Genomic DNA, 21034 nt, shown 5'->3' with positions numbered 1-21034 from the left:
CAGGCACTGAAAGGAGAAAGAAATTAATTTCATGCTTGTGCCTGTTCTCATTGCAATCTGGCAGAACTCAGAAAAGAAATTAACAACAAATACAGTTCACAACTGGGAAATTGCATTCGGCATGTAACTAGTCCGGTTTGTGGCACAGAAAATGAAGCTCTGTGCTGGAGACATTTTTCTTAAATGCTTTCATCGTAAGGTGTTTCTCAGCATAATAGATGAAATGGTTTTCTTTTGAAAAATACATCGTAAACTTTATCAGAAATCACCGTCCCTTCTCTTACATTCATGGACTGAGAAGTATTTGAGACGAGCAGCAAACAAGTTAAAAATGCTGTACTACCTGCCTCATAAAAATACTATGGTTTTATCTCAGCTGGTGCAGTTTGGGAATAGTGCGTGTTGCTCTATCTTATCTTCACTGGTGGCTCTTGTTCTGGTTGATGACTGTTCATGTCTTACTCTGCTAATGGAGTAATAATGGGTCAAATAATTGGGTTATGTTGCACACGCTGGTAGTATTTATAGCTTGTAAATGGAACTTATGGGGGCTGAAGGCTACAGGTACTTACAGTTTTAGGACAGTCCAATTTGTTAAAATTGAATGGTGATCTCCTGCTGAAACAGCCTGAAACAGCACAACTCCCATAAATACAACAGTGAGGCTGAACAGCGAGCCTGTCTTCCCCACCCCTGCCCCATAGCGGATTCTCTTATATTTATTTCAGTATTTCCCCATTTGTGGGCCCCCAAACAATTGTTAGAGAACTTTATGTAACAATTTAAGAATACTGATCAGGTTGCCTTTTCTTAGTCCCCTCTTTCTTAGTTGCCTTTGACATAGTCCACCGGTTGTCAGGATCCTCGGAAAATGCAGTACAACCATTGATCCCAATCACTGTTTAACTGCAGCAATATCAAAATAGTTTGTCTTGATTCTCAGCCTTAAAGCTCTCTCTCTGAATACCTTATGCACGTAGAATACGGTTAAATGACAGGAGAGGGAGGGAGAAAAAAAGGCTTTTTTTTTTTTTTTTTTTTTTGCATCAGTCTTTCTTTAAGTCCAGCTTAGGGAAGAAAAACATTCTGTAGTGTTTCACCCAGCAAGTGTACTGGCTACTCACCATTCCTGATCCCTTTATCCAAACACAAATTAGTTCACATCTTTTTTTGGAAGTATGTTGCAGAAAACAGGATCCAAAATTCTAGTCAAAATCTTACCAATGCTTGCTATGATGGAAGAGTTATTTGACGCATATTGTATAGCATATCCCTATTTTGGATACCAGAGCGTCTGTTTTTCAGTAAATATTCACTGGAAATGCAATGTATTCCAGGCAGCAGTCTGCCCGTGCTAGTCTCTCCCTAAATCTTCTGAACCATAGTGCCACTCTCAACAATGACTACAGGTAGAGATCTAAGCTGTTCTAAGATGTAAGAGGTTTTACAAAAAGCAGCAGTCAGATAGCTGGGTTCTCTCTTCTCTGTTACTAGATACCAGTAAGCCCACATGGACAAAGAGTGTTAGACTGCTCTGGCTATCCCAGGCTGCAGTTTTACACTCGTTTATTCTCGGCCAAGCTTAGATCTTCATAATTCTCTCTTGACTTCTACATGCTTCGCTTTTGGCCAGGTTCTACCGCTTTGAATGTCACACAAATCCTAATGAAAATACGAAACGCCAGACCCCCCAGAGCTCTTACCGATCTGTCTAACTATACTGTGAACTAAGTTGTGAACTGGAAGTATCCCTGCACCAAGTATTATTTGTTAGTTCCTTCTGTAAATTGAAGTTACGCTGACTGATCCATAATTCTCCCATCTCCCATCATTATCTCCTTGAATAAAGAGAGAAATTGTACCTGCCCTCTTGTTCATCTTCCATGAGTTCTCAAAATAGCATCAGATGTCTCTAGGATTGTCTTAAAATAACTTTGCTGTGGTTTTTTTCTCCGTTCTAGCGGAAGCTCATATTCAGTTGTCGCTGGTGTTAGCCTACACTCAGATGGCTGAGGGCTGAAACAAAAAAACTTAAATAGCCTCATTTTCTTCTTCTCACTCAGCTTAATGAACTTTTTAAAATCTTTTGCCTTCCTTTTTTTTTTTATTTTATTAAACAAAATAGCGTTTTACCATCTTTAACAGCTCTTGCTAGTTTTATCTTGTTTTGTGCTCTGCCTTTCTGATTTTGTCCTAGTGTCTTTCTTTGTACACATCTATTGATCTCGTTTCTACTTTTTGTACAATTCCCTTTACTTCAACCAAGTGGGTCTTGGTAATTTACTACACTTCCTCTCTTTCCTTCACACAAGGATAGTTTATGTCTTTTAAGAAAGCGCCAACTCTCCTGAACTCTTCTTCCCCTTGGAGATACATAAAAACCTCATGGAAGGAAGTCTCAATTTATTAAAGTATTCCTCCTTGAAGCCCACTGTTTTTCTTCTACTGCTCTTTTTACTTCCTTTTGTGAGAACCCTGACTCATGTCATTGTCACTCTCACTCAAGTTACTTTCCACCTCTGTATTCTCTGCATGTTCAGTCTCTCGGTCAAAAGTATCTAACCTCTTAGCTGATTTCTCTACATGTTCATCTTCTCCATGTTTTTACTTCGTATATCAGAATTTAAACACCTGCATTAGCTTATATACTTTTCCCAGCAATGAGCAGGAAGTTAAAAGTTCCTCACTGCACACAATTACAATTACAAAAGGTTAGACCCAGCATTTTTCAATTCCATTCCTTCTATTTTCCTATGTTTTGTTTTGCTTTTTTTTTTATATAGCTGTTATTTCCTTTCTCCCGCTTAAAGTCCCTCTGACTTGTGGAAAAGCAGGTTTGGCTGTTAACTTATTTATTAGGACAACAACGGGCTCTTACTGTTGTATGCTGCAGCAGTCAGGATTCTCTCCTGTTTAAGGGTTGTACTCTATTTGAAAGACCATTGGTTCAGTATCTTTCTCCTCCAGCTGCGTACCCCATAGGCTGTGTCCGCAACAGGATATGACACCGCCAGGAATCACCAGCTACAATATCAAGCACGGCCATATCTACATAGACTGAAATGCAATTTCCAAATATATTACGTATATCTAATGTTGCATTTAGTGGATTAAATGCTTAATAGCCCTTCCTTCATAGAGAGTGTTGTAAGATCCTAATATAATTGTCTATAATAGATCTACCTTTCTTGTAGTTTGATGGTATCCATGTGGTGAGTGGATCTCTTGACACCTCCATCCGAGTTTGGGATGTGGAGACAGGAAACTGCATTCACACACTCACAGGCCACCAGTCTTTGACAAGTGGAATGGAACTTAAGGACAATATACTGGTGTCTGGGAACGCTGATTCTACCGTCAAAATCTGGGACATTAAAACAGGACAATGTTTACAGACATTGCAAGGTGAGCTTAAACTACCATAACATAAATCAAGCTGCCTGCAGCAATCTGTGCTGCAGATCCTATGTAAAACTTCTAAACATTCCATACAAAGAAACAAAACACGGACCACTTACAACTTAAATATCATTTTTCTGATTACAGCTGTACGATCTTCCTCTGAATTAGAGGAATTTCATCTAATCTATTCAAATCACTTGCCTATTATGAAAGGCAGATGGCCTGAACTGAGAGAAATTTGCCATGAGTCTATTAGCCTAATAAGCTACAGAAAGATGTAGGAAATGACATCTCATAACAGACAGTCGACGTATTTATTTAGGGGTCACTTGGATGTTTCAGAGCCTACTGATTAATTGGATTGGGAGGCAAAGTACACTGTCTATTGCAATAAATCAAAAGAAATGAGTGGAAGATGCTTTCATTTTTTCAGTAAGAAGAAAGATTTTGGTTTCCATTTTTACAGTTGCCACTGACGCATCACGCACTCCAGCATGTTGTTTTGTTCCCTCTTCAGAAAAAGTCATATATCATATGCAGCAATGCTGGCTGCAGCAGAAAATTAAACTTCACTGGAATAGCAGGCTGCTGTTTTAACAGTATCTATGTCTCTGTATGTCCCTCAGTACTTACTGCTAGAGTAATCCCATAATAACACTTCAAAGGGACTTGGGAGAAAAACACGCGTCGTGGTCACCTCATTCTGCATGGCAAAGTTCATTTTCATGAATTTCCAAGTATGCACTTGCCCTGCTGTGCGTATACAACAAAACAAGATCATTGTAGCAAAGAAGTATTGGGGAAATTTCGCTTTTTGAAAACAGAAGGCAAGGTTCTGTACCTGTTAAAGGACAAAAGCGGGGTTAACACATCTAAGAGAAACAGCTGTACGCAAATGCATGGCTATTTACATTATATGCAGCGTTGTCTGTCACTGCTTTCCAATTAGGAACAAAAATGTTCTGGTTTGCTCTTCTAGGTCCCAACAAGCATCAGAGCGCTGTGACCTGTTTACAGTTCAACAAGAACTTTGTAATTACCAGCTCAGATGATGGGACTGTAAAACTTTGGGACTTGAAAACGGGTGAATTTATCCGAAATCTAGTTACATTGGAGAGCGGGGGAAGCGGAGGCGTCGTGTGGCGGATCAGAGCTTCCAACACAAAGCTGGTGTGCGCCGTTGGGAGCCGGAACGGGACTGAGGAAACAAAGCTGCTGGTGTTGGACTTTGACGTGGATATGAAGTGAAGGGCAGAAAGATGAATTTGTCCAAACGTGTAGACGATGTTCTCCTTTCCCTCCCCCCTGAAAAAGAAAAAAAAAAGAAAAAAAGAAAAAAAAGAAAAAGGAAAAAAAATCCCTTGTCCTTGGTGGTGCAGGATGTTGGCTTGGGGCAACAGATCCTAAAGACCTACAGACGACGAAGGAGAAGACAACGATAATAAACTCTAACTGACAAGAGAGGCATTTGCTGTCTCGTCACATAAAAAGGCTACACTTTCGACCGGGGCAGCTTTGCAAAAACGCAACTTCTGAAATGAAACCAGGTGCAATTATTTCTTTACTTTCCTCCGACTGCTTCCGTGAGCAATTTGGAGGTTAAAAAAAAAAAAAAAAAGTTACAATTCTTGTTACCGGGTTATTTTACTACAGAGATCCTTAAGGAAGCTGCACATGCACGCCTGCTGGTGCCCCCCCCGGCCCCCCTCAGCAACGCGCTCTCCTGGCCCCGCTCTGAGCAGGGTCCCTCCCAGCTTCGATGAGCGGTCACTGGCTGACTTCAAAAAACCAGAGAGCGTCTGCAATGAAACCAACTGCAAAACAAAGAGAGTCCATTCCTGGTGTGGAAAAGCTAAAATATTACTGTGAATTCTTTTGTGCAGTTTTATCAGAGCTTTTTCTTTTTTTCTTTTCTTCCTTTTTTTGCCAACCATTGCCAACGTCAATCACAGTATTAGCCTCTGTTTAATCTACTTACCGTTGCTTCCATCTACACTCTTCAATGCATAAGTTGCTCTGAGGTGGCAAGTTGTCCTGGGTTTTGAGAGTCCTCTGACGGATTTAATTCGCAACGCTGGTGCTAGAAGTAGGTCTTCAATTATGGGATTGTTTTCCCACCCCTGTACTGTATTCCCAGTGGCCAAACTTATTTATGCTGCTAAATGAAAGAAAGAAAAAGCAAATTATTTTTTTTTATTTTTTTTTTCTGCTGTGACGTTTTAGTCCCAGACTGAATTCCAAATTTGCTCTAGTTTGGTTACAGAAAAAGACTTTTTGCCACTGAAACTTGAGCCAACTGTGCCTCTAAGAGGCTGAGAGTGGAAGAGTTTCAGACAATTAAGAGTGAAGTTTGCCTGCAAATAAAGAATTGAGTGTGTGTGCAAAGCTTATTTTCTTTTTTTCTGGGCAAAAATTAAAACACATTCCTTAGAACAAAGCTATTGCAGCCTGTTCTGTGGGGAAATTTTTCTTTGTGAGGGCTGTGGTGAATGGAATGAACATGCTTAAAAAAAAAAAAAACTGACAAAATTTTTAAAAAAGATTATAAAATACAAAAATGAAAATAAAGTTGCTGGTCAGTCTTAGTGTTTTACAGTATTTGAGAAAAAAAACAACTGTTACAGTTATTGCTGGGAGGAACTGACAGAGCAAAAACGTATGTTTTTGTAAAGATGTCACATGCAAACAAAATGAGAAATGCAAGAGTCAAACAGTTTGCCTCATTCTCCAAGAGCCACAACTCAAGCTGAACTGTGAAAGTGGTTTAACACTGTATCCTAGGCGATCTTTTTTCCTCCTTTTTTTTTGTTTTGTTTTGTTTTATTTATAGTCTGATTTAAAACAATCAGATTCCAGTTGGTTAATTTTAGTTATGTAACAACCTGACATGACGGAGGAAAACAACGTTTAAAGGGATTGTGTCTATGGTTTGATTCACTTAGAAATTTTATTTTCTTATAACTTAAGTGCAATAAAATGTGTTTTTTCATGTTAGTCTGTCTTTCTGTTTCTCATGGTTAGTTTCCTACCACGTAGCCTGTGACCCCTAAAGCGGGTCAGGTCGCTCAGCCAAGCGACGCGCAGGCCTCTTGCTGCAGCGCTGCCACAGACGGGTGCGCGAGCATCCCCGCTGCTGTTGCAGTGTGGGGTTGGCCTCCAACAAGCGGGCGGTAAAGCCGGGGCCTTCCCAGTGCCAGGGGCTGGCCAGGATTGGACTCTGGGGGGAGCGAGCTATAAAAAGCTGCTCATGTACGTAAACCTTCTTCCAGCAGCATCCTGTTACTGCATCTTAAATTGAAACTTGTTTATTATTTATGGATTTCAATCAATTGATTGCAGTCTTAACAGCGGAAAATACATCCACAAATGCAACTAAAGTCAAAGTGAGGATCGCAGGAGAGCTTGAAACAAAAACACCACAAACCCCACAGTGTTCAAGATCATTCCGGTAGTGGTTCTTTCAGAAACTCTGCTATTTCATCAGCACGCAGAAACCTACCAACTGAGCGTCCCTTTCTCCCTAAATCTCATGGACCAAAATCTTTCCTGTTTGGGATATACAATTTACTTTCCCTATAGAAAACTGTCATTTAAAAAAAAAAAAAAAAAAAAGAAAAGAAAGTATATGCACAGAAGAGAAAAATATACATGAATGTCTACCTGCTTACTGAAATGTAGTTCCAATTCCACATTATGCAAAACAAGTAATGATGAAGGAGTGCACTTCCATCTGGCCTCTAGAGATTAAAAAGCCATACAGCATCACTGAGCAGCTACAAATTGTAAATAGCCGTTCACTGAGTTGGTGTTTAAGAAAAAAAAGAATTGCAGCAAGCACTGACACACAAAGCTACGATCATCTTAGTTCTTACCTAAAAACAAGGAAAGAGTTCATCCTCTCATCTAGAAGGACAGTGTACGATTGCCAGAACTTCAATGAGCAGCTGAGGCGTGCACATTTTGGGCGGAGAGGAATGCTCAGCCCGGTCCAGGCCTTGTGCTGGGCACTTTGCTCTGCTGAGCAAGCAGGCAGGGCTCAGCCACCCGGGAGCAGGGGTATCAGCCATGGCCAAACTCCTCATGGTAGTAAGTAGGGGGAAATATGACACGTTAATGCAGGGAACTGAGCAGTAGCTTTTAAAATTATGTAATTTTCTTCTACAATTTGTAAAAATTGCAACAACGTTTTCAAAGAGCAAAAGTAGTTGCTTACCTGCACAGGAGAACAACTGGTTTCTGAATAACGTTATGCTGCAGGGCAGGAATACAAATCAGGGCAGAAGAGAGAAATGACTGAAGAGGAAGAACGGCATCCAGACAGGCTCAAGCAGTGTGTAAGTACGCTTTAAGCAGCCAATATGATCAGGATCAAAATGAACTTAACCAGAATTCAGAGGTCTTCCAGGTAATAGAGCAGTTCCAGCGCTACCTTCTGTTCAAATCAATGCAGACCGGCTTGAACCTGTTGAGCAAACCACATTTAGAGCTTCTGTCATCCCAGAAGCGGATTAAAAAAAACCCTGTATTGCCTGCAAAGTCAAGATGTGATAGACTGTCACATATTAAATACAAAAATCAGCACAGTGCTCTTTAAAAGGCTTTTCCCCTTCGATAAAAAGACTTTGTAAAGCAAATTGTATTAGCACTGTAAAGTTTTATTTTGCCAAACAGTCAGTTCAGGTTCATAGGCATTCATGTTGCTTACAAGGTACGTGAACAATGTCGCTCAATGAGCAGAAATTCCTTAAATTATTCAAGCGACAGGATTTCCAAAACGGGCCTGTAACAATACATCATTTGTAAGGCAGCGTTTGAGCAGTTTTTCCTTATTACCCTCTTTATGCTGACATACTGACCATAGCATTGAGTTCACTTCATAAGGGGGCTTTAGCTCAGCAGCAAACGCTCCAGTTGAGACTGTTGAGGAATCGTCTCGTCTTCATTTTGTGCGATTCGATTTTTTAGGTGAGGTTTTTTTTTTTTTTCAATACAAGTATTTGTGAGTACTAGTGTAAGACTAGAACTGCTTCACGCTCTCAGTATGCATGCATTTCTTGAATCTAGTGGCTTGTTCACTGTGGATGATAGCATAATGATATCTGCAGCTATCCTGGAGAGAGAATTGCGTGAGAGTTTCTGGAGCCTTACCCTCTTGTTTTAACACTGATCCCTTTATTTCTTTCTGCTTTAGCCCCAGAAGGAGCTTCCTCATTTTCTACTGTATCTGAAGCCAAGTCAACAACACTAAAAGATGTTTTTTTTAATATACCTATTATTCTTTTTTGGGCCTTGATTTTAGCTAGCAGTGATTAAGTCAGAACTAGCACTGCCACCTCCTCCAAGATGCTGTTCCTGTGGTCTCACGTATATATTTACTTGGTCAGGAGCTAAAACCTGACATTTAACGCCTGCATCTACACCAGCCTGTAGCTGAGCTCTGGGAGCCTCCCAGCAGAGCACGGTGCAGGATTCTCTTGGGTTATCACCAGCAGCTCCCCAGCAGCACACCTGAACCAGAACTAATTAAACACCTCAAAAATACACCCCTGTGGACATCAGGTCTTTGGGACCACAGGCTGGTGCTCCAGCCTGGCTCCCGCTCACGCCTCTAACAGCTGTCGAGGGCATAACCCAAACCTTAACCAAGCAGGCCTCAAGCAACCCTCTCCCACAGCACTCATGGCTGCTGATAAGCAGCCAGCTCTCATCCAAACATCAGGAACAGAAAAACAGAATCCACCAGCCAACACTATGAAGGTTTTGCCAAAGATAAAAGGGCATATGCCTTCATCTCTCTTTCAGCATGCTTTCTGGGGAGTTTGTTCTCATCTGCTCATGGAATCCAGTTTAAAATATCATCTCTCACTGTCTGGCCAAAATGTTCTACCGGGAAGTCAGCACCTGAATCACTCAGAAAAGGAAATCATTAAATTCTGAAAAGAGAGAGGCTACAGATCCAGACTGTTAACGGTCATGAAAAAGATGACTTCAGCCACTCTGACCAAACAACTGTGAGTTACTTGAAGGGCAATATCTGACTATACTGACCACCGGGTCCTTCATACAAGTAGGAATATTATCTTTCCATCTCCTGGTATTTTATCTAAAGCCTTCATCCCTGACCTTGATTCTGTGCAAAGGCACACATGTTGTGTGACTATGTTCAGTATTTAATGAAGTTTGATTATACACAATGAATATATGATATTTATTGGGTTGTTCAACATTTTCTAAAATATGTGTATATTCGAACATTTTTCAGTGATATGTTTCCTTCATCATCACTGTAGATTTATTAATAACAGCTGTTTTAACAGAAAAGCTGTTTCAGGTCCCTTCTGCAACAGTCTGACAAAACTAGCTGTCACCAAAAATCCAGCAGCCATTTCAGGCTCTAGCTCCCGGATCAGCTTGCCAAATGGCCCAGTAGCTCCAGGAGTACTTGAGACAAAAGAAAGGTGCATTGTGCTACCACAGTGCGCACTGCTGAGGTGAAACACTGCAGCACTCTGCGGCTTCAGCTGCCTACAATCCAATGGCTTTACGCCCACGTACATACTGCACTGCTCTAGCCCAGGCAGGGCAGGAGAGTCTTCCAAAATCATGACTAAGCATCATCTGGCTAGGACAGAATCTCCCACCAACTAGAGGTGGCAGAACTCATTAATCACAGAGCTTGCCACTCAAGAGTCTGGCAGCACAGAAGAATCCAGCAGTGTTTTTAAATGACACACTGTACAGGACAACAGAGGGTGAGGAGACTCGGTCTTGGCCAAAGGCATTCTCCAGCTCTCCTCCTTTGTCCTCACCTCTGCCTTGCTCGAGTACAGCTTCAGCCACTTGATCCCTGTTCACAAGCTGGTTTGTCCCAGCCCTACGCAGCAGCAATGATCTTGGTAACAGAAAATGAGTTATTTGTCCTCTGCATCTCGCTCTGTACTTTCTGCAACTTTTTGTGCAGGGACAGCACGACCTCAGTCTAACACTAAATGCTTCAAGGGAGTCCACAAAGATGAGAATGCATCGTTAGCCTGGAGTGAGGCGTTTGTCATCAGCACTGCTGAAAAGATTTCCACCTTGAGACTAGACTGAAAATAATCTTCCAGGCCTGGTGCAATCAGACAAGTTTCAAGTTGATTTCAATTCCTTAATTTTTCAAACACAAAGCTTTCAATGCCACAAACCTCATCTGGCCGGCTGCCTCCATGACTGCAAAACAGTTCTGTGAGCAGGATCGTGAGCCTTGCTGCCTTGAGCCTGGGGAAGCTCGTGGACTGCAGACGGGGAACAAACATGGAAGGTCTGTGTAAGCTGGACTGGAAATGACCTATGAAAATGGGAGAAAGACAGGTGCGATGAATTAGGGACTTTTTCTGTCAAAAAAAGTCATCAGCTCTACAACAACTGGCATGGGGGTATTTCAACATCCTCGTCAACAAAGCACAGGTGTGAGTGTTCTTTTATGAAGCACTCATTCTGGCTGGCCTGTAATCGAGAACACAACCAACCACGTTAGCTCTGACTTGCACGAACTTCTCGTGCCTAGGGCGGGTTGTTTGTTGGGCAGGGGAATGTCTGGCTCCCCGCACCAGCCAGCTGAGGTGCAGGTTTCGCACGGTGCTTGCAGTGCGTTATTCGAGAACGCTTTGTTCTTTTAATTTAAAACAGGAAACAAGGAATGTAGAAGATCCAAAAACTTCAAAGGCAGTTTCCATTGCCAAAGGAGCTGCGTTTTGACTAAGTTCAGCCTCTAGATTAAATATTCAAATCTGACAGTGTGGGAAGATGCTTACACCTTCAAGAGGCTCAAAGATTTCTAAGGAATTGAGGCATTCAGATTAGTTGGCTGTAAATTTCAGTGTGGTAAGTTGAGCAGTAGAAGTGTTTCAAAAATGGGAGTTTTATTTTGAGCTTCTCAGTTTGAAATGAATTTCTAATAATACCACAGCTTTGCAGACACATACGCAATGTAAAGTATGTTCCCTTTACCATGATATTCAGAAGATCTGAGTAGTACATTTCCCTCTTTTCAAACTCTCATTTGTTTTTAGGTTTCGTGATACATTTAATTGCTGATTTTGTATGTTATAGTTTTGAGAAATGAAGAACTCAAAAGCTGCAAACTTGAAAAACTCCAAAGTTTTTCCCTCACACTGTTTAATGCTACTTGTCTGCTTTGGCATTCCTCCTGTCAGTTCTCAGCTTATAGGAGTGAATGTTTCTATTAAGTACCGTACACATTTTCTCAAACAATCAAGATCTGTAGAAACGTTATACTGCTGTCCCCAGTGGAAAAGTTTCTTGATGTTTTTCTGCTGGTGTTACTAATGCACCTTCAGCACATGCGTTGGGCATGCACTGGATGCCCTCTCCACTATTCTGCTGACCACTGCCACACTTGTGATATCCCATTTCATCCAGACTGCTACAAGCAGGTAGCAGACCTCCCTGCCACTTGACTTTTGGCCATAAGGCAGAATAGGAAGAACCTGGGGCAGAGGAGCAGTAAGATGGAGGAATGCCCCCAGATGCGAGAGAGCCACTAATGCAGCCATCTATTTGTGTGACTAAATGGGATACGGCCCCACCAAGCCCACAGGTCTCCAATTGTAGTTCAGAAAGTCAGCATTACAACTTATATTTTAAAAAGCATTTTATGAAGATTCCAAGTATGCATTCATTTCTAAACAAACACATTCACATCTTGAAACACTTCTTGCTTTACATACTTAAAAAAAAAAAAAAACAAAACCTTGCGACAAACTGTTCTTCTCCGCTTTCTTCCCTCATTTTCTCTTTTCTTTGGCACTTGCAGTTCAGTTTCCTCACGTTTTACTTCCTTCTTTGTCCTGTCCCTGTGCTTTTCTTTTCACGCTTTACCATTCGTGTCCCATTTTTCACATTTTTTTCCCTTCCTCATCTTTCCCCACTCCCAGCCCTTCTCCTTCATTAAAGCTGTCACAGCCAGCTTCTCCCTCCCGCTTCCGCCCAACATCTGAGCTGGCACACTGGAGTCTTTTTCACACCACTCTATAGATGTAAGGTGCACAGGAGATTGATAAGACTGATGTGAAGCAAATGCAGAGCTCTGAAAAAAAAAATCATTTATCTGCTTCAGCATTCAAGACCTAATGTTCGTTTCTCCACAGCCCACAGACAACCCACACAGTCCAGCAGTGGTGGGATCAGGCCCTCTGAGCATGGCCCGGTTTACCAGAAATTTCACAAACAACTGAGCAACAAGGATTGCCCCATTCAATCCTTGTTAAGCAAAATGTATTAACTCTCATTATAACAAAAACATGTATTATCTTGCTCCTTCGGAAATCTAATGTGTAAAGGCATTTTTGAAAGCATCCCTCCCTAGGAAACATACATGCTTTTCTGTATCTCTGCAGAATTTGGAAGATACTTCTGGTAAAAAGTCTCCAAGGTGAGTACAGAAGCTCTCATCCCAACAGGTGCCTCTTTGTTTCATAAAGCCGTAGAGAAATAAGGATTTGAGGCTGCAGACGAAGCCATATTCCAAGCTCGACAGCAGTGGTGGATTTTCCTTCCGGTGCTACCACGGCAGCACAGCTGGGGCAGCGCGGTCTGTCAGGGCACGTTAGCAATCATATACAAAGCACGTCTAAAGCAATCTAGCACACGTTTCTCACTAATTCTTAATACACAATGACAGCGTAGGCAATAAAAGCTCCAGAGCCAGCGTAGGATGTAGCCATGCACTGGGTACCCTGCTGGTGAAATTTAACTGTGACACGCGGTATATCCCGCTGAAAAAAGCCAGGGACACGCGGCACCTCTCTGAGGTTTTGCTTCTGCATAGTGTTAAGCCAGCATAACTTAATTCAAAGAGATGAGCAACTGGTAAGAAGGACACAAACTGTCCAAAGCAACAAAGCCTCAGATAAGACATCCTGGTCTTTGCAGGACAGAAGGCAGTGAAACCAAACAACAATCACACCACAACAGCAACAAACCAACAAAACTCAAACCCAAATCCACGCAGCTTTCATCTCCCTGTTCCGTTTCCGCCTAATAACAGTGTTGCCAATTGCAGGCAACCTCCTCTCCTTGCAAATGCATGGCAACCCCTACCCAGCACGAGCTCATTGCATACTGCACTCATGGACTGTATGTAGAAAGGTAAGTAGGATTTACCTTACATATCATTTTTATTTTTGCTCATTTTATTCGAGCATTTTGCTTTTATCTCCATTGTTTTACAAACAGGCAGAACAGCCACTGCCACGTTTCTCCATGGTTAGAACAAAGCTGGCAACACATTGGTGTTGCTGCTTATATACTTTCAGGGCTGAAGAATCATTGCATCAGGGAAAATAAGTCAGAATCAGATGGAGGTTGAAAGCCCAAAAAGCACAGCGTGTGAGCAGCACTGTGTCCTGAACACCTGAGGGAAGGAGCCATCCCCACTGACACCCTCATCCTGCACAGCCCGGGGAGTCACCACGTTGCACAGACCAGGAGCTAAACCAGCAGCGAAGTCAACAGGAGCTTTCCCACAGATAGGAGTGCATCAGACAAGAAAAAGCCATGGGTCTAATACCAGCACATCCTGACGTGCTCTTAGAGAGCCCACACATTACTCCCCCTGTGCTATCCGATTTATCTGACAGCATATGATGGACAAAACTGCTCTGACAGGAAGACAAGAGTTCCCCTCACCTTTGACTCTCCAAACAACTTCTGCTCTCTAATTAACACCCGACCCAGCTCTCGTTGCTCACAGCTGGAGCTCCAGCTTTTGGCAGGAGGGAAGGGCCCTCCTCCCGTACCAGCGGGCACACAGACGGGCTGCAGCCATCTCCTGCCACCCCCCAACGGCCTCACTGAAGATAAAGGACCTCTTTCTCCACGGCTCATCTCTAAAAATTCAGATTATTGCCCCTAAAAATTGTTCTTTCTGTCAGATTGGTAATTTAGGTAAAAGCAATTTAGGTGAGACAAAAGAGACTGCTTCACAGGACGTATCATTCTTTTAGCTCCATGATAAAAAGGAAGGAATCGCATCTCAGTCATGAAAGCAATGAAATGACAGTGCCAATACTTCGCAGTAAGCCCAAATGCACGTTGCCTACATTTTAAGATTCCCCTCCTGTACCCAGATAAGAGGCACAGAGACAACAGACCGTGAAGCTCACGTGGTATTTTTCCCTTTCAGGAGAAACAGCTATTTCAACCTTGTTCTTCCCACAAAATGCAAAGAGCCTACTCAGTGCAACCCTTGTCTCTCTTTCTGCCAGATGAGGATTACATTTTTGCAGTACCCTCGGAGAGACGTACATGTCTTTGAGAGCCACTCCAGCTCTGAGGCCCGCTGCGGGAGGCAGCGGCTTTTGAGATCAGCATTTGGTAGCGGGAGTGTCTTTCTGCCCACATTTCCATCTCACATGTTCTCAGATATTTTCCGGCATCCACCCAATGTGCACTGAGCAGTGAGCAATTGAGAGTTCAAGCAAATGATATGGAGGAATGGATAATTAGCCCCTAGGAATGCATCCAGCTACAGTTATACTCCATGAAGGTTAGAGACCCAATTCCTCCTCAATTAAATCTGATACTGAAGGAATTTATAGGGCTTTATTCAAGCTACTAATTCTCAATTTTACTGCAAACAATTTACAATCAAATGAAGTGAAAGCTAGAAGCAAAGAGTACGTTAATAACTTAATTTTCCTTTTGCATTTCTCTTCATTTTATCTTCCAGAGAAGACCAATCTTAAAATTAGGATAATATGCCAGTAAATAATATTTTTTTTCTCTTTTAGTTATTACCGCATAAAAGCTGAATTGCTTATATGAACTTCAGTGTTGCCTTCTGCTGAGGACAGTCTTGTGCCACCAATTTCCAGCATCAGCAGGTGGGAGAATATCAACCACTTCCCAGGCTGAAAACGCTTGTGCTAACAAAGCAGTGCAGAAGGTATCACAGAATCTGAAGAGAAGATCTAGTGTCCTGGGCTAGCAATATGCAATCTGTAAATTATACAGCCATGTGTGTGCACTATAAGATGCGACTTGGGAACACAGTAACAACTCTGTCATACAGGAAGCACGAATGGCAAAGCAGCTTTTGCAACGCTCCCCTGTAGCTTTGGCAATGCTACAAGAGATCAAGGTGCAGCTAAACGAGTGAATCTGCAGGGTCATTCACCCTTATGCAGGAAGAGCAGAGGGACCGTGAATTGCCGCTGAGGCTAGCAGCACCATTAGGAAGGGCTGTGTGAGGTGTGTGCCCTCGACCTCCCAAGGCAAGAGTGCTCAGAGAGGCAGCGCAGCCCATCACTTGCTCTCGCCTCAGCATGCTTGGCAAAGGCAGGGAGCGAGGCGCAAGCGCAGCTTCGCATCAGCCTTTGCGCTCTGCTGCCCTGCAGCTGCTTCGTGGAGGTCGGGTCCTCCAGCACAAAGCGGAGCAGCTGGAAGATACCAAATGCCAACGGCCCGGGGCTACAGCAGCTTGTCCACGGGTGCAGAAAGTACTCTTCCTGTCTTCCCATCCCCACAACTGCCTCTGAATGCACAACCATTAACCTAAAAGCTTTCCACTACCCAATAAATATTTCAATTGTTTATCTATGGTAATCTATATTAAGGGTTTAAATTAGCTAACCTAAATTTTGGCACTAGAGCAGGGCAAAAAGCTTTCAGAAATTACCCATGAACGGCGTTGCTGAAAAATAAATTTGCCAACTGCTTTGGCAATATGTTGCCAAATGAGAGATTAGGCTAAATAGGTAAAGGCATAAGTGGAAGATGAACTGACACGTGCAAGGAAAGAACCATTATACGACTGCTCATTCGGGGCCCATCACCTTAACATGGGAAAACAAAACCAGGATTCACAGGTTTCCCATAAGCAAGAAGCTGAAGTTTGAAAAACCTTATTTTTAAAGGTGCATCAGAAAAAATACCCCAATAACACTTTTGATTTGAAAGATGGAAAACATGTAAAGCTGCAAATCATTGAGAATAGAAGCGCACATGCTTTCAAAGATTAGATGCCAGCAAGGAACTATCTCACAGATGATATACCAAGAGATAGCAACAGTGGTCTAAAGCTTTTCCCACTTGTAGTACGCATTTCTGCTTCCTTCCCTCGACAAGCCAATATTGACTATATCCCCCGTGCAGCAAAGTGGGACATGTTCTAGCAACGTGCAATTACTCTCTGGAATGCAAACAGTACTTCTGACACGCTGCGGTAATCTCAACAGTGGCCTCTAATGGAAGTTGTCTGCTTATTCCCATTTCCATTGGGACAGCAGCCTGTGATGCGACTTGAATGTCAGCCTGGGCTAGACTGTACCCCTGAGACTCTGGAACTGTTCAGCGTGTTGAAAAAGTCATTTTAAGAAACATAAGTTCTTTATCCCTACTTGACTCCATGCCAAGGGAGTCGCATAAAAACCTCAGGATGTTTCACTGCTATAGATTATGCAACAGCTACTTTTCTGAAACCTCATTTACAATCTTCAGTTGTTCAAGAAACAGCAACAAAACCCTCTCGATAATTAGCAAATCTTCCCTCTGGTAATCAAGAAACTGAAAAAACCTAACAAGCTTTCTCAGATTCTTTATTTTCCCCTCCTACAAATGCAGAACTGTTGCTCTCCAAGCAAACTTGGTTTCTTTTTTCTTTGTTTCTTATGTAATGGTATAGTCGGACCTGTTCCTTTCTGAATCTCTGTCCTATGTCATTAGTAACAGCTCTCTGCTATTCTAAGTACCAGCCTCCTTTAATTCCTTAATTAATTTAACCATATTCTGAATGGCACTTAGCTCTTTTCTGGGACTCCAAACTACGCACTTTATTAGGACAGCCCCGCACAAGGTTTGCTTTCAAAGTGCATGACATCCATGTTGCACTCACTCCCTGGAAGCTTCAATGCTGGTGGATTTTTCTGCTGGAAGGCAAAAATCACAACCTTCTCTAGTTTCTCTAGCAATACTGAGGGCTGAAAAAGGACCAGATCACCTCTCGTGACTCCTTTTTGGAAGAGAAGTCATGGGTCTAGTGACACTGAAGTCTCCAAGCGGCTGTACAAAAAGCTGAAAGTCTTTTTTTTCCCCCCTAATGGAAGTCTGAAAAGGTTTCTGGAAAGTAAGGAAGTGCCCCTTACAGAATATAGCCAAAAGTTCTCAGCCAAACATCTCCAAGTGCTTTAAAGAAATACTAGTATCATTATCCTCATTTTGCAGCTGGAAAAGCAGAAGCATGAAAAGGTAATGCCAACCTCAGCACCATCAGCTCAACTACGATTTCCTGGCATTGTTCTCTGAGACACAAATCCATTCTTTATCCAAATTTATTTAACATGTAATGAAATAGACTCCAGAGAACTTGGCCTTGTTTTATGTAGAAGAAACAAAAATTCATATAACATTGGTCTTGTCTGCACAAAATTCAAGATTATATGCCCTGATCTCCTTAGTCTCTATATAGCTTCAGTGGGAGAGTGGTTAGAGAGAAAAAGTGAGCCTTGAAAAATGAAGGGCATTAATTTAGCCTTGCTCAACATAACTGTACTTTAAATTCTCAAGTGATACTCTTGACCTAACTGAAGTTCCTACTGATTTCAGTGGGGCAAGGTTTTTTACCTCTTAATGTGTGGTAAAGGGAAGGAAAATACGTCACTTTCTAAAGGCACGTTAAACAAGTACTGCATTCAAAGGAAAGAAAAGTTAAGTCAAAGAATATTTCATGTAAACTTGGTGAGCTCATTTCCCAGATGAGCTAGATATCTGCTGAGCTTGCCTTAAAGGGCAGAAAGCAAAGATGGCTTCGCCTCCTAAATGTGGCCTGGGGCACAGTTAGAATGATTTACTTTAAGACAGTTTAAATGCTCTTGTCTTATTCTGAGTGGAGATCACGTCTCCTGACAGCCAAAGATACTGAGGCACTGAGGTTAGGTCAGAACCTGGCTTCAGATCTCTGGAATAAAATAGAAAATGTACATCACAAACAGCTGAAAAGGACAGCATCCTTCATCTTAAAAACTATCAAAGAATAGCTTTGTTAGGTAGCAGGAGGGCAGTAATAATAATTAAAAATAACACATTAATTGAAAGGTTGAAAAATCTACACGATCTGACACCTACAATCAGATAATTACGAGCAAGCATAAGTAAAAAGGGTCAGGTTGCTATCAGCAGTGGCAACAACCTTGTGAGTGAGAAGTGTCTTGAAGAATTTATAGAAGACAAAGTGTTACTTAAAGACAGGGAGGCAGATGTACAGAGAAGAAAGAACAGAGAGAATCAGATTTCAGTGCCCCTATCTCTCTCACGTATCTCACCTATACGCGAGGTTAGGAATAACAATGATTTAATCTACAGGCACGGACTGGATAGCAAGGTGATGTGTAACAGTCATCACAAACGACATCAATCCAAACATTATTAGAAAACCTACTAACGATGCTCAAACCTACCTCAGGCAATACTTTTGTAGAGAATCAAGGGGAATATGAGTAACGTAAAGCTACCACCAGGTGAAAAACTGTATTTGAAAGATAGCTATCCCTAGCTTCCTGTCTTACAGAGACTCATAGAATGCAACCATTTCATCAATGCCTTGGATGATGCAATGCCCTTGCTGCGTTTGCAGACCGCATCAAGTTGGAAAGGTCAAAAAGTGCTGGAAAACAGGATTAGAATTCCGAAGAATTCTATGAAAATGGAAAAGTGGCCTGAAATAAATAGGATGTGCCTTGGTAAAGACAAATGCTAAGCGCAATACTTCAGATCTTGTCAGCTGGCTGAAGGTCAGAACAATCAACTTCACAAATACTGGATGCAAAATCACTGGCTAGGAGACAGAAAAGGACCTGGGGGACTAAAACAGCTCAGGAATCAAACATCAATCAACACTGTCACACAGCTAAAGGAAGAAAAATAAAAACCAAAATGTTACAGTGCTAAGTGCTATCAAAGCCTCCTCTAAGTAGTTTGTTCAGCTTAGGACTCTACATTTCATAAAATCTACTGAGTGCGCACCACTTAGAGTTTACAGAAGACAGCAATGAGCAATGTCCAGACAGTGGGCTCTTTGAGCTAACACAAAGAATGAGAGATGCTCCATCTGAGGAAGAGAAAAACTGAGAAGGAAGCTAACACATAAATAACATGCATGAAGCCTTGCTGCAAAGAGGAAGAAGTAAAATGTTCTCTGTGCTCAGGGGTAAAAGAAAACTACCTGTGAATTAAATATGCTGCTTAGAGATCTTGCTTAATTACTATCAAGGAAATCTCTTCAAAAAGGTTAGATAAACACCTAGAAGCAGTATTCCCGATAAAGCTGAACTGCCCTGGAGATGGAGACTAAATAAATAATCTTGAGGTCTCTATATTACACTGTTTTTATGATAGATCCCAGATTTTAGAATGCTGCATATGATTCACTGGGCTTATCTGTCTTTTACAAATAACTGTTTTCAGTGTATTTTCTCTCTTTAGAAAACAATTTTCTTAGCTCTGGTGATAATTCCCCCATAGTTTCTATGTACCAAAGGATATACTTTATAACTTTGCACTGCAGACTTGCACATTTGAAGAGCATGAACTATTCACGACACTATCTTGACTTAGTAAGGCATGGAGTCAACAATACTCTGAGAGTTAGGAAGAGAAAAGCAGGAGGGAACAGAGTCAGCAGTGCCTGTGGAGGGACAGGAACACAGACTGGGAAGAGGAGAAAAAAAAAGGAAAAGCAGAACTATATTATATTTATGCACAATGTTTTGCTTTCCAACAGGGAGAGTAACACTGTAAATAAGATTTAGGGTGCTGTAGGAAGATAACGCTACATCCTTAGCAGAAAGGAATGGAAGAAACAATACAGGTGTCACAGGTTGTTTAAAAAGGGAGTGAGGAGTTAGAGAAATGATTAGTAAGGGCAGCAAAGAAAGGAAGGGCACAAAGAAGTGAAATCAAGTGGAAGTGGTCCCTTCTGCTTTTACTTTGAACACTGAGGGGGCATAATGCAAAACATATCTGAAACCGATGCTATTATTTTATTTGCACTGCCACCACACCCAAAGTACTGCAGTTGCTAAGCTGGAAACAGAACAGAAGGCATTCACTGTTTTCTGCTGTTTCACTTAGTAAACAACAGCTACTGCCTTATCTGCCTACCATTTTCACCACACTGCTCCACTGTTGCAAGGTCCTACCAATGCTACCTTTATTCTAAAGGAACAGAAAGGGACTTGGGCACTTTCTATCAGTTACAGCACTGTACTAGTAAAATCAGTGAAGGTTTATTTGATACACCTAAAGGATCAGCAGGCTCGAGAGCCTACTGTGCCCTACAACTCCTGCCACTCTGTTGTTTCTTCCTCAGCACTGAATGTATATATTATAGGAAGGAGCTACGAAATCACCTGAGTAGATACTGAAAAGCATTTTTCTAAACTAATATTTTTTTTTTGCCTGATGTAGTAATACAGAGATTGAGTTGGTATTTTTCTGCCTGTTTAAATTTGCATCTCTGCAACAGATGGAACAGGATAGTTGTAGCCGTAGGCCAAACTCTGAGAATTATTTTAGCGATGGGGGCAACAATAATGATCACAAATGGGAAAATGAAGCAAAAGTTCAAATTTAACTC

At 41.8% G+C, this 21034-nt stretch overlaps 1 protein-coding gene across 3 annotated transcripts in view; it reads left to right on the top strand.

Moving 5' to 3' along the window:
• FBXW7 (F-box and WD repeat domain containing 7) overlaps positions 1–6396 on the top strand; it is a 170379-nt gene extending 163983 nt beyond the window's left edge. For all 3 annotated transcript variants that reach the window (XM_021394149.1, XM_021394150.1, XM_021394151.1), the window contains 2 exons: positions 3195–3405; positions 4382–6396. In XM_021394149.1, the coding sequence (XP_021249824.1) occupies positions 3195–3405; positions 4382–4650 (480 nt within the window). In that variant the 3' untranslated portion in view covers positions 4651–6396. The remainder of the gene's footprint in view (positions 1–3194; positions 3406–4381) is intronic.

Source organism: Numida meleagris, chromosome 4, assembly GCF_002078875.1.
Source record: "Numida meleagris isolate 19003 breed g44 Domestic line chromosome 4, NumMel1.0, whole genome shotgun sequence".
In the NCBI taxonomy this organism is placed as follows: domain Eukaryota; kingdom Metazoa; phylum Chordata; class Aves; order Galliformes; family Numididae; genus Numida; species Numida meleagris.
Note: the sequence above shows the minus strand (reverse complement) of the source record. Positions and strands in the feature narration are given on the sequence as shown.